Source organism: Delphinapterus leucas, chromosome 3 (genome assembly GCF_059928025.1).
Source record: "Delphinapterus leucas isolate spDelLeu-1000000601 "Yukka" chromosome 3, BTC_Dleu_Yukka2, whole genome shotgun sequence".
NCBI lineage: Eukaryota > Metazoa > Chordata > Mammalia > Artiodactyla > Monodontidae > Delphinapterus > Delphinapterus leucas.
Window position 1 is genome coordinate 154140115 of NC_143131.1, and position 12927 is coordinate 154153041.

At 49.2% G+C, this 12927-nt stretch overlaps 1 protein-coding gene and 1 pseudogene across 1 annotated transcript in view; one reads left to right on the forward strand and one right to left on the reverse strand.

The window, feature by feature from the left end:
• The window catches only part of LOC149749805 (2'-5'-oligoadenylate synthase-like protein 2), a 17584-nt gene extending 5592 nt beyond the window's left edge, over nucleotides 1-11992 (forward strand). The window contains exon 2 of the mRNA XM_089908527.1: nucleotides 11788-11992. Within this exon, the coding sequence (XP_089764653.1) occupies nucleotides 11788-11983 (196 nt within the window). The 3' untranslated portion in view covers nucleotides 11984-11992. The remainder of the gene's footprint in view (nucleotides 1-11787) is intronic.
• LOC149749806 (U2 spliceosomal RNA) lies at nucleotides 1307-1411 on the reverse strand (annotated as a pseudogene).
• Nucleotides 11993-12927: the final 935 nt, after the last annotated feature.

The following is a 12927-nucleotide window of genomic DNA, read 5'->3' on the forward strand; positions in this document are numbered from 1 at the left end:
ATCCCTTTTTTTCTTCAGAAATTTGTATAGTTTAGCTCTTATATTTAACTCTTTGATCCATTTTAAATTCAAAGTCTATTTTGTCTGATATTGGTATAGACACTCCTGCTCTCTTGGTTACTATTTGAGTTTTCTCACTGAGTTTGGAATTCCCTTTTCTATCCTTTAACTTTCAACCTGCTTGAGTCTTTTGATCTCAAGTAAGTCTCTTGTAGACAGCATATAGTTGGATCATATGTTTTTACCTATTCCGCCAATCTCTGTATTTTGATTAGAGAGTTTAATGCATTTACATTTAAAGTAATTGCTGACAAAAAAAAGACTTATTTCTGCTATTGTGCTGTTTCTTTTCCATCTGCCCAAAGCTTTTTTGCCCCTCATTTCCTGCATTCCTCTCTTTCGTTGTGTGTGTTTAGCTGATTTCTTATAATACAATATTTAAATTACTTTCTCACTTCCTTTTGGGAATATTCTATAGCTCTTTTCTTTGTGTTTACCATGGGGATTACCTTTAACATCCTAAAATTAAAACACTCTAATTTGAACTTATACCAGGTTAAACTCAACAACATCCAAGTTCTTGAAGCTAAAAGAGCATCCTACTATCTCAATGCAAAAGACCTTCTCCAAGACACACTGCAGTTTCTGCCTGGCTGGGACATTGCCCCAGAGTGCGGTTAAGTTGAAGGAGTCGAAGGAGGCATACATTTCCATCCTCTGGATCACTGCTCACCAAAAAATACATAATGCCAGGCACATATGTAGTTTTGAATTTTCTAATGAAGACACCAGGAAAATAAAAATGGTGGAGTCAATGTAAATAATAGATTTTTAATTCAGTATCTGCAAAGTGTTCGAATGTTTACATGTGGCACGAGAACTGTGGTCATATTACGAGGGCTTGAGAGCCGCATGGAGCAAGATAGAGGACAAACAGCATGCACTTGAAACTCTAAGAAGTGAACGCTAACAGGCAGATGGGGCCTGGAAGTCCAAAGTTGAATAACAGCCCGTAACAGGGTGATTATGGTGGGTTTTTTTCCTGCCTCTGTCTCCCAGCTTACGCAAGGCACGCAAAGTCCAGCAACAGCTGAAAGTTAAAACCATGGGATCAACCTTTTATTTCTAGCCAGACAAGTGAGAAAGTGGGGGGCTTGGATGTTGAGGAGTGAGGGGGTCATCCCCATTGGTCTTTTTCTCCCCAGTTACCACATCTCCCCTGCAACCTCAGTGATGGCAGAGGCCTTCACTGAGAAATGGCCTGTGTCTCTGGACAAAGGAACAGGTTAAGAGACTCCTATTGTTTGAAGAGTGTGGGGGCATGCCGTTATTTTCCTTTCTTTTCTCTTGCTATTTAAATTGACAAGAACAGATACTACACTTGATCTTAGCCAAAAGCCTGAGATGAAATAGACAAAATAAACTTTAAGCTAAAATTACTGTCAAGTATAAATTTTACTAATATAGTAATCCCAAAGGACCAAAGAGCAGGGCAGTGGCTTTATTGAGAACCCAGGATTTCCGAGTGTCCACCGTGCTCAGTCACTTTTAAATCATCAGCACAGCCCTATAATTCAGAGATTTAGGTGAAGTGACTTGCCCACGGTCACACAGCTAAGTGAGAGTCTTCTGGGACCAAGAGTAACTTTTGCAAAGGCGTCTCTTGCTATACTTAATCACTGCCACCATCTGACACTCAACATTCTTTCTTTTTATACTATTCTGTTTCCTTGGGTCAAAGAATCCGACGCCTGAATTAAGGTTAAATAGGAGTTAGTGGCAGATCAAAAGCCAAAATCGCTTCAAGATATTCTTTTCATTCCCCCAAGTAATGCCTTTAGTCACAAAAATATAGAGCAACATAGACAATTACAAGTCAAGTGACCTTAGTGTTCACAGGCAAGCACTAATACATTTTAATGTACCATGATCATATTAAAATAGAAATAACTATGAAACATTTTCTGCGGAGAAGCAGCCCCTGCGGCAGGCAGCAGAAAGGGACAGGAAGGCTGCATGGCGCCCAGGCCCCCAATGGCCTAGGTCTCACCCTGCAGCGCACTGTTGATGTGCCGGAACGCTGCTTCCTTCTCGGAGTCTAGGTCTTCAGTGGCGACAGGGAAACCCAGCTCAGGGCCTGGGGGCAGCCTCAGAGGCTCCCCTCGCCGGTGCGGCAGCAGAGGAATCCTGCGTTTTCGGGGCCTGGGACTGTCAGATGTGCGGGAGCCCTTCCTCCAGGGCCCTTTCTGCCCTCTTGCTGCCTCTGCATCTTTGTCAGGCTGGCTTTTCCTCCGGGAAACCACCGGAGCTGCAGAGGGCGACGGAGGGCCCTCCTCGCTCCCTTTCTTTGCAGACTTCTGGGGCAGCCCTTGCGGTATGGCGGGACCCCTCCTTCTCTTCACTGGCGGGAAACCTCGGGTGGAGCTATATGAGCTCGTGATGGCGTTTCTTTGGGGGCAGGAGCTCATACAAGTGGTCTACAGTTTCCTGGTGGATCTGTCTTCTGCCCACTTGGCGTGGAGGTCTCTCTGCAGAGGTCCAGGCCTGGGCACGAAGAAAGAGCCCCCCAGGGGCCTAAATGCAGATCGTGCGCCCCCGGTGTCATCGGGGCCGCTTCTCTGGTCTTCGTTCCTCCCTGTGACTGTGGGGACTTCCTCCTGCTTGGCTATCCCTTGCCCGCTCTCTCCCAGGGCCCTCAACACCGTCTTCTCGGTGCTGTAGTTCGGGACACAGCTGGGTGTCGTGGCCGGCACTGGCTGCCCCCGCGCCACACTGACAGTGACTGTGTCCACTGCGGACACTGAGCTGCGGGAGGTCGTGGAGGTGCGAGCACCCATCACTGCCTTCTTCCGATGGCCTCGCCTGCAGATGGAGATAAGGACCCCCCAGAAAGGAGCGCAGGGTCTGCGGGATGGTAGAATGTGGCCTCAGAGACTCTGTGGCAAAGCGCAGATACAGAGTCACTGGACACTTGTGGGCTGGCCTGCGAGTGGATAGCCGGCCATAGACAGCTGGGTGACCCGGGCCGGCCACGGTAAGTTGGTGGGCGTGGGGAGCGGGCCGGGGGCAGATGAACCCTCCTGGCAGGTGCTGATCCCCCAGTGCCCGGGGCGGGGGTGAGGGGCAGGGCCTACCTAAGTAACTGCCCCTAGAGAACTTGGGTGAGGTCGGTCCTTGGATAGAGAGTTGGGCTCCGAGCACTCTCCTTCAGCTGCCAACTCGGCCAAAATCGGAGTGCGCTCTCTTTGGCCTGTTGCTGGGATGCAGCTCTGGAACCTGTGAGCGAACAATGGGCGTGCGTTGGCGGGGCGCAAAAGTTTGGGGAGGGGTGGCGCATGCGCAGAGTACACGTCAGGCCCTGGGGCGCACAGGTGAGGATGCGCGCCCCTGGACCGTCTAGCGCTTCTGAATCTCCCCGGGGGTCTGAGGGCTGGAGGTGTTTGCCTTGAGGGTGATGAGCTTCTTGGCAGGGCAGCTGCCCCTTCTCCCCCGGCCGGCTCTAACTGTACAGGATGGGTCCCCGGCCACCAGAGCAGGAAAGCTGGAGAGCAGGTTACCTGGCTCAGCAGCCGCCGCCCGAGGTGGCAGATTTGGCGTCAGCGCCTGTGCGTCCACCTGCCCTCCCACCTGGTATCATTGGAGGAGAGAGCCGCTAAGAACAGAAGTGCAAAAAAAAGAAAAAAAACCCAGAAGTGCCCAAGCCAACCGGATCCTGCTGGGGTGACAACTGAAGGGGCAGGCAGGGCGGGCTGGGAGGGACATATATACCAGGTCCAAACCCAGAAAGATCTGAAATGCACGAGTCAGAATGAAAGTCCAGAATCATCCTTGGGCTTTGGGCTGAGCTGGAAGTATAGCCAAACTCTTCAAGGTCTCCAGCTCCACCTGCAGTTTCTGCCTGGCTGGGACATTGCCCCAGAGTGGGGTTAAGTTGAAGGAGTCGAAGGAGGCATACATTTCCATCCTCTGGATCACTGCTCACCAAAAAATACATAATGCCAGGCACATATGTAATTTTGAATTTTCTAATGAAGACACCAGGAAAATAAAAATGGTGGAGTCAATGTAAATAATAGATTTTTAATTCAGTATCTGCAAAGTGTTCGAATGTTTACATGTGGCACGAGAACTGTGGTCATATTACGAGGGCTTGAGAGCCGCATGGAGCAAGATAGAGGACAAACAGCATGCACTTGAAACTCTAAGAAGTGAACGCTAACAGGCAGATGGGGCCTGGAAGTCCAAAGTTGAATAACAGCCCGTAACAGGGTGATTATGGTGGGTTTTTTTCCTGCCTCTGTCTCCCAGCTTACGCAAGGCAGCTTACGCAAGGCACGCAAAGTCCAGCAACAGCTGAAAGTTAAAACCATGGGATCAACCTTTTATTTCTAGCCAGACAAGTGAGAAAGTGGGGGGCTTGGATGTTGAGGAGTGAGGGGGTCATCCCCATTGGTCTTTTTCTCCCCAGTTACCACATCTCCCCTGCAACCTCAGTGATGGCAGAGGCCTTCACTGAGAAATGGCCTGTGTCTCTGGACAAAGGAACAGGTTAAGAGGCTCCTATTGTCTGAAGAGTGTGGGGGCATGCCGTTATTTTCCTTTCTTTTCTCTTGCTATTTCACCTGAAAGGTCAACCTGGTCATAGGGAACTGCATGACAGCATGGCGGCTTAAACACTTTAAGGAACATGTAGGAGGGGCCCCTGAAGCCTGAGAATGTGGGTAGAATTCCAAAGAGGAGAGAGCTATAGGAGGAGATTATTTAGGTCTGTGTACGAGCCCACATAAGTCCTGGGATCCCCCTGAGCCTCATGCACAGACAGAGCCAACGAGGCAGAATAGAGGCTTGCGGAAGTGAACTACAGTATAAACTGCCACTCAATTCCGAGATTAACCCCTGAGTGGTACGTGCACCATGTGGACACAAACAGCACAGCAGTGTCCTGAAAACTGCACCAAGACTGGAACAACTCAGAAGACAAGGCACAATACCTGTTTGACCATAGGTTCATGAATTGCTTAATAAAAACCACAGAAAAAGGAAAAGTATCAATCTCCTGAGGATTTTAATAGGAACCAGAGTCTCGAAACATAATAAGCAAACTTTCCAGGATACCACCCAAAATCACACAACGGAGCATACAAAGAACTAGGAAAATGTGACAAATTCTCAAGAGAAAAATGCAATCAACAGACCCAGCCCTGAAATAACCCACATGGAGGAATTAGCAGACAAAGCATCCATTACAACCATGCTCCATGAGTTAAAGGTAAATCCTCTTGAAATTAATGGAAAGAAGTTCTTCAGTGAGAAGTACAAACTATGAAAAAGAAGCAAATGGAAAGTTTAGAACTTAACATGCAATATCCAAAAGCAAACATTCACTGGATGGGCTGAATAACAGAACAGAGAAAACAGAGGAAAGATTCAGAAAACGTATGGATCAATAGAAATGGCACAATCTGAAAAACAAAGAGGATACATGACTGAACAAAAATTAAGTCTCAGAGACATGTGAAACAATATTGCAAGTTCTACCTTTTGTGCCGTTGGAGGGTCTGAAGGAAAGGTGCAGAAGAAAATATATGAGGAAAAGAATAGTTGAAAACGTCACTGATTTCGAGACACAGACCTAAGCTCAGAAAGCCTCACCCTGACACACAATCTGATAAAAAAGCCAAGGTGAAGAATAATCTTGAAAGCAGTCAAGGAAACCGACCTGTTATACATCACAGAATGTCAACTTGAAGGACTGTGATTTCTCATCAGAAAACAGAGACCAGAAAAGAATGGAATAACATCTTTAAAGTATTAAAGGAAAAGACCAAACCAGGATATGATATCCTTAAAGCAAGGATATCCTTAAAGACTGAAAGCCAAACAAAAGCCAAAATGAAGTCTGATGGAGATGAGAGAAAACTAAGAGAATTCATCACCAGACAATTTGCTATAAAAACATTACATGAAAGGAACTTCTTCAGGCTGAAGTGAAATGACACAAGAAAGAAGTAAGCTTGCAACTTCAGGAACAAAGGAAGGGCAACAAAAATGGCAAGTATCTGGAAAAATTATCCTCTTACATTATTTTATATATGTATGACTTTTTTTTTTTTTGGCCACGCCTGCGTGGCCTGCGGGATCTTAGTTCCCCTACCAGGGACTGAAGCCGGGGCCCCAGCAGTGAAAGTGTTGAGTCCTAACCACTGGACCGCCAGGGAGTTCCCTGTATATGTATGAAAAAAGGATACCACAGTCTCAGAGGGTGGCGTTGAAGTCATATAAAGGTGACACATATGACAGCTATAACAAAGAGTGGAAGGTAAAAGAATCTTATGGATGTAAGCCTTCTGAATTTTATTTAATTGGTAAAATATTAACTCTAGACTGTGAAACAATACGTATACATAGTGTTATTCCAAGAACAATTAAAAAATGACAAACTCAAGAAAATTGGATAACCTCAATAGTCCTATATTTAGGAATTGTGGACAAGATAGCTAAAACATTCACATTTGTGTTTTGTGAAAAGTTTTTCTCTTGGTTAACTGCCTAGGAGTGGGTTTTTGGGTCATATGGTAAGTATGGCCCTCTCAGCCAGCCCTGGCCACCACTTCAGGTGTCGCCCCAGCAGGATCTGGATGGTGTGGGCACTTCCGTTCTTAGCGGCTCTCCCCTCCAGTGGCGCCAGGGGAACGCAGAGGCGCTGCTGCCAAAGCTGCCGCCTCTTGTGGGAGCTGCACAGCCAGCAACCTTGCTCCACGTTGCTGGGCGGGGATCCCGTCCAGTACAGTTAGTTACCCCGACAGCACTGGGGCGCGGCCAGGGGAGAAGGGCCAGCTGTCCTGCCAAGAAGCTCATCACCCTCAAGGCAAACACCTCCAGCCCTCAGACCCCCGGGGAGATTCAGAAGCGCTAGACGGTCCAGGGGCGCGCATCCTCACCTGTGCGCCCCAGGGCCTGACGTGTACTCTGCGCATGCGCCACCCCTCCCTAAATTGTTGCGCCCTACCAACGCACGCCCATTGTTCGCTCACAGGTTTCAGAGTATAAAAAGGCAACAGGCCAAAGAGAGCGCACTCCACTTTTGGCCGAGTTGGCAGCTGAAGGAGAGTGCTCAGAGCCCAGCTCTGTATCCACGGACCGACCTCACCTAAGTTCTCTAGGAGCAGTTACTTAGGTAGGCCCTGCCCCTCACCCCCGCCCCGGGCACTGGGGGACCAGCACCTGCCAGGAGGGCTCGGCTGCCCCCAGCCCGCTCCCCGCGCCCACCGACTTCCCGTGGCCGGCCCGGGCCACCCAGCTGTCTATGGCCGGCTATCCACTCGCAGGCCAGCCCACAAGTGTCCAGTGACTCTGCATCTGCGCTTTGCCACAGAGTCTCTGAGACCCCATTCTACCATCCCGCAGACGCTGCACTCCTTATGGGGATCCTTATCTCCATCTTCAGGCGAGGCCATCGGAAGAAGGCAGTGATGGGTGCTCGCACCTACACGACGTCCCGCAGCTCAGTGGCCGCAGTGGACACAGTCACTGCCAGTGTGGCGCAGGGGCAGCCAGTGCCGGCCACGACACCCAGCTGTGTCCCGAACTACAGCACCGAGAAGACGGTGTTGAGGGCCCTGGGAGAGAGGGGGCAAGGGATGGCCAAGCAGGAGGAAGTCCCCACAGTCACAGTGAGGAACGATGACCAGAGAAGCGGCCCCAATGACACCGGGGACGCACGATCTGCATTTAGGCCCCTGGGGGGCTCTTTCTTCGTGCCCAGGTCTGGACCTCTGCAGAGAGACCTCCACGCCAAGTGGGCAGAGGACAGATCCGCCAGGAAACAGCAGACCTCTTGTATGAGCTCCTGCCCCCAAAGAAACGCCATCACGAGCTCATATAGCTCCACCCGAGGTTTCCTGCCAGTGGAAAGAAGGAGGGGTCCCGCTATACCGCAAGGGCTGCCCCAGAAGTCTACAAAGACAGGGGGCGAGGAGGGCCCTCCATCGCCCTCTGCAGCTCCGGTGGTTTACCGGAGGAAAAGCCAGCCTGACAAAAATGCAGAGACAGCAAGAGGGCAGAAAGGACCCTGGAGGGAGGGCTCCCGCACATCTGACAGTCCCAGGCCCCGAAAACGCAGGATTCCTCTGCTGCCGCACCGGCGAGGGGAGCCTCTGAGGCTGCCCCCAGCCCCTGAGCCGGGTTTCCGGGTCACCGCTGAAGACCTAGACTCGGAGAAGCAAGCAGCCTTCCGGCGCATCAACAGTGCGCTGCGGGGTGAGACCTATGCCATCGGGGACCTGGGCATTTCTCCCCAGCATAGGAAACCCATGTGTGTGGACTCTCCTGTCTTCACCCCACAGAACCTCCCTCCCGTCACCAGCCCTACTGCCCCCTCCCCAAGCCTGCCCGTTACGTGTACTGTCAGTTCCAGACCCTCACCCGGCACATCTGCGGGCCTGGCACCCCAGGCCGCTTCTGACCCTGAGGTCACCCCCATGGACACCACTCCACCCTCCCATCCTCTCCTCTTGGGGTCCGCCCCTGGCTCCAGTGGGAGCCTCTTCTCCTCGACCCAGGCCCGGCAGACGCCCCCCAGTGACAGCACATCCTCAGTCACAGTCACCACCAGCTTGCTTGCACTCAGGTCCCGCACCCAAACTCTGAGATTTCCTCTGCAGCCTGGAGCCACTACCCAGCCCATCTCTGGGGCCCCTGATTGGCAGCAGCGAGGAACCACCGCCTGTGGCAGCTCTCCCCAGCATAGGAAGCGGAAAGCTCCAGGCTTTGCCTCTGCTCCAGGCCCCGCAGCTTCGGACGGCCCCGCACAAGCATCTTCTGGGTGTTCATCATTTACAAATTCCACCGTGGGCACCCATGCCAGCACACAGCTGGGTTTTGGGAGCAGAGCGGCTGCCCGAGATCTGAGCTGCATGTTTGCAGCTCTCAGCCTTACAACAGCAACGAGGGGACCCCCGAGCACCACACACAGCAAAGGGGGCAGCGTGGGCCTGAACTCCTGGGGCCCTCCTCACCAGAGCCACCCCATGGTGACCACGGGACCCAGCCCTAAGAAGAAGCCTGGGTTTGGAGGCACTACTGCCTCCATCTTAAGTCACATCCCTGGGGGCCCTGATTGGCAGCAGCGAGGAACCACCGCCTGTGGCAGCTCTCCCCAGCATAGGAAAAGGAAAGCTTCAGCCTTTGCCTCTGCTCCAGGCCCCCCAGCTTCGGGCGGCCCCGCACAAACATCTTCTGTGGGTTCATCATCCACAAGTTCCACCGTGGGCACCCATGCCAGCACACAGCTGGGTTTTGGGAGCAGAGCGGCTGCCCGAGATCTGAGCTGCATGTTTGCAGCTCTCAGTGTTACGGGAGGGCCCATCTTAGGTCACATCCCCGTGGGCGCACCCAGGCAGGGCCCCCCTACTTCCAGCGGAGGGCGCAACCCATGGCCAGCCAAGACTGACTTTAGGGGTGTGTCGGTTCCGGCCTCTACTACTATCAGCCCCAGCTCCGCAGTGGGCACAGCAAGGTGCAGCCTTGCTCTTAGGGCCCCCTCATCACCTGCCAAGCGCTTGGCTGGACAACAAACCGCTGGGCCATCGACCAAGTCATTCTCCTCCGGGTCACAATTCATTACCTTGGGGTTTAAGAGGAGGAAGTTGGCCTGAGCCAATAATTTTGTGGCGAGGCCATCAGTGTCCACCTCCTCCCAGGCTGGGCCTCGTGTGGACCCTGTTTCGATGTGAAACTTATAATAAAGCTTTGTTCTTGTTCTTTTGCATAATCCTCACGTGTCTGTGATCTGTAGATCAAGTGGGAAAAGCACTGGCTTGTATGAGTGGTAACATGGAAAGCCAGACCTGTTTACAGTTTCCTGTGACCCTGCTCATGGGTTGTGAAGAGTAGCACAACAAGATGGCTACAAGGGCCCTATATTAAAAGTGTGTTTTGAGTTTAAACGATGCAGCCCGGAATAAAATGGGCCCAGAGGGAGGGGTAAACAGGGAGGGTCATCCTTGTCTGTTGTAATTGCTGCTTCCCACCCACCTCTCTGGCCTGGAGGGGGCTGGGTCATCCCGAGCACACACCAGCCGCCCATACTCTACATGTTTAGTATTTTCTAATGTAGCAGTTTCTTTGACTTTTTTTGTTTTGCTTTAATAAGTCTTAGGCAAATCATTTACATGCACATCTCAGTCAGAGAGTATATGTCCATACAACCTAAAGCAATCTACAGATCCAGTGCAATCCCTATCAAAATTCCAATGACTTTTTTTATATAAATAGGAAGAACAATCCTAAAATTGGTATGGAACTGCAATAGACTTCAAAAGCCACAGCAATCCTGAGAAAGAAGAACAAAGCTGGAGGCAACACTTTTCCTGATTTCAAATTATACTACAAAGCTAGAGTAATCAAAATAGTATGGTACTGGCATGAAAACAGACACATACACCAATGCAACAGAATCAAGAGCCGAGAAATAAATCCACACACATACAGGCAACTAACTGACAGGGATCCAAGAATACTCAACAGGGAAAAGATAGTCTCTTCAGTAAATGGTGTTGGGAAAACTGGATACCCACATGCAAAACAAAGAAAGTGGACCCCTATCTTACACCATTTGTAAAAATTAACTTGAAATGGATTAAAGACTTAAATGTAAGACCTGAAACTGTAAAACTCCTAGAAGAGAACATAAAGAGAAAGCTCTTTAACATTGGTCTTGGTGATGATTTTTTGGGTATGACAACAAAACCACAAGCAACAAAAACAAAAAGCAACCAATGGGACTACATCAAACTAAAAAGCTCCTGCAGAGCAAAAGAAACAATCAACAAAATGAAAAGGTAACCTAGGAGTGGGAAAAAATATTTGCAAACCACATGTATGATAAGAGGTTAATATCCAAAATCTATAAGGAATTCAAACAACTCCATAGCAAAAAACAAACAAACCAAAACAAATAACCTGATTCTAAAATTGGCAAAGCAGGGGACTTCCCTGGTGGTCCAGTGGTTAAGACTCCACACTTCCACTGCAGGGGGCATGGGTTTGATCCCTGGTCAGGGAATTAAGGTCCGCATGTCATGCAGTGTGTGTAAAAAAATAAAATAAAATAGGCAAATCAAGACTAGGAAACAACTAAGTGTCCAACAGGTGAATGGATAAAGAAAATGTGACATATAGATATAGATAGATAGATAGATAGATATAGATAGATAGATAGATAATGGAATTTTATTCAGCCACATGAAAAGAAGGAAATCTGCCATTTGTGACAACACAGATAGGCCTTGAGGGCATTATGCTAAGTGCATTAAGTCAGAGGGCGAAACATAAATACTGTATGAGATCACTTATATGTGGAATCTTTAAAAGCAAAGAAGAAACAACTCACAGATACATAGAATAGACTGGTTGCCAGAGGTGGGAGGTGGGTGAAATAGCTGAAGGTGGACCAAAGGTACAAACTTCAAGTTATAAGATAAATAAGTCCTGGGGATGTCATGTATAATGTAGTGACTATAGCTAACAATATTGCTGTGTATTTGAAAATTGCTAAGAGAGTAGATCTTAAAAACTCTCATCACAAGAAAAAAATAATTTGTTACTGTGAGTGGTGATGTATGAAAAGCCATGGAAGAAGCTTAAATGCATATTGCTAGTTGAAAGAAACCAGTCTGAAAAGACTACACACTGGATGATTCTAACCATATGACATTCTGGGAAAGGCAAAACTATGAAAACAAGAGGACATGTGGCCCCAGTGGACACCACTGTCTCTCCTTTCAGGAGCCTCCAGGTGCTGGAGACCTTCCCCCCTGAGATCCAGGTCTTCATGAAGGACTCCAGTGGCCAGGGCAAGCCTTACACCATTGACCCTGATGACTCCATCCACGACTTGAAAGAGAAGATTGAAGAGGCTGGAGGACCTTACATGGAGGATCAGATAGTCAGGTTCCGGGGCCAGAAACTGTGGAATCGATAGCTTCTCAGACTGCACATCAAGGATTGTGACACCATCATGCTCGTTAAGAGAGGCCCCACATCCCCACGAGTGCCAAGATCAGGCTGTTCATTTTGTAGACTTCTATGGTCATGTCCCCCTAGCTCACCCCTTTCTACCCAGACCACTGTGCTCTTTCTGAAGCATAAATAGAAACAGAATCCTCCCCTGCTTAAAATTCTCCAATGGCTCCTATTACCTACAGAATCAAGTTGAAGTTCCTTTGCTTGGCATTCAGGGTTCTTGACCATTTAGCTCTTGCTGACCTCTCAGTCTCTCCTCGTCACTCTCAAAACATACCAGACGTGGCCAAACACTTGCAATTCCAGAACACTGAATGCTGGCTCACAACTCCATGACTTTGAGTCAACTTTCCTTCTCCCCCATGTTGTCACCTTTCAAAGCTCAAACCTCTAAGTTATTGATTCTCAAAAGTAAGGACCCCAGACCAGCAGAATCAACATCATCTGGAACCTCTTTGAAATAAAACTTCTCAGCAACTAGCCCAGAATTACCTGAGTTAGGTTCTCTGGTAGTGGGACTCAGCAATCTGTGTCTTAACAAGCCTTCCAAGTAATTCTGAGCAAATATGGAAGTTCCAGGGAGTTAACACCCCAGGGGGTAAGCCTTGGCGCATTGAAAGACAGGAACCAGTGAGTGCATACTCCCCTCCTCCACCTCTCAGGTGGATAATTTTGAGGCACGTTCTGCATTGCTCCTTAGAGGGTCCCCAGTGGGATCAAAGCTCAGCTGCCCACAGTAGTGATCAATTTCATGATATTTCTTGGACTGTTTTTTCCTCCTTCTCAATCCCCCACACCTGTCCCTTGGGATCATTTCCCAAAACAAGTCTCATGCAACTCCTTGTCTCAGGCTCTGCATTTGGAGGAACACAAGCTAAGAGAAAACCCATCTTTATGTATCTT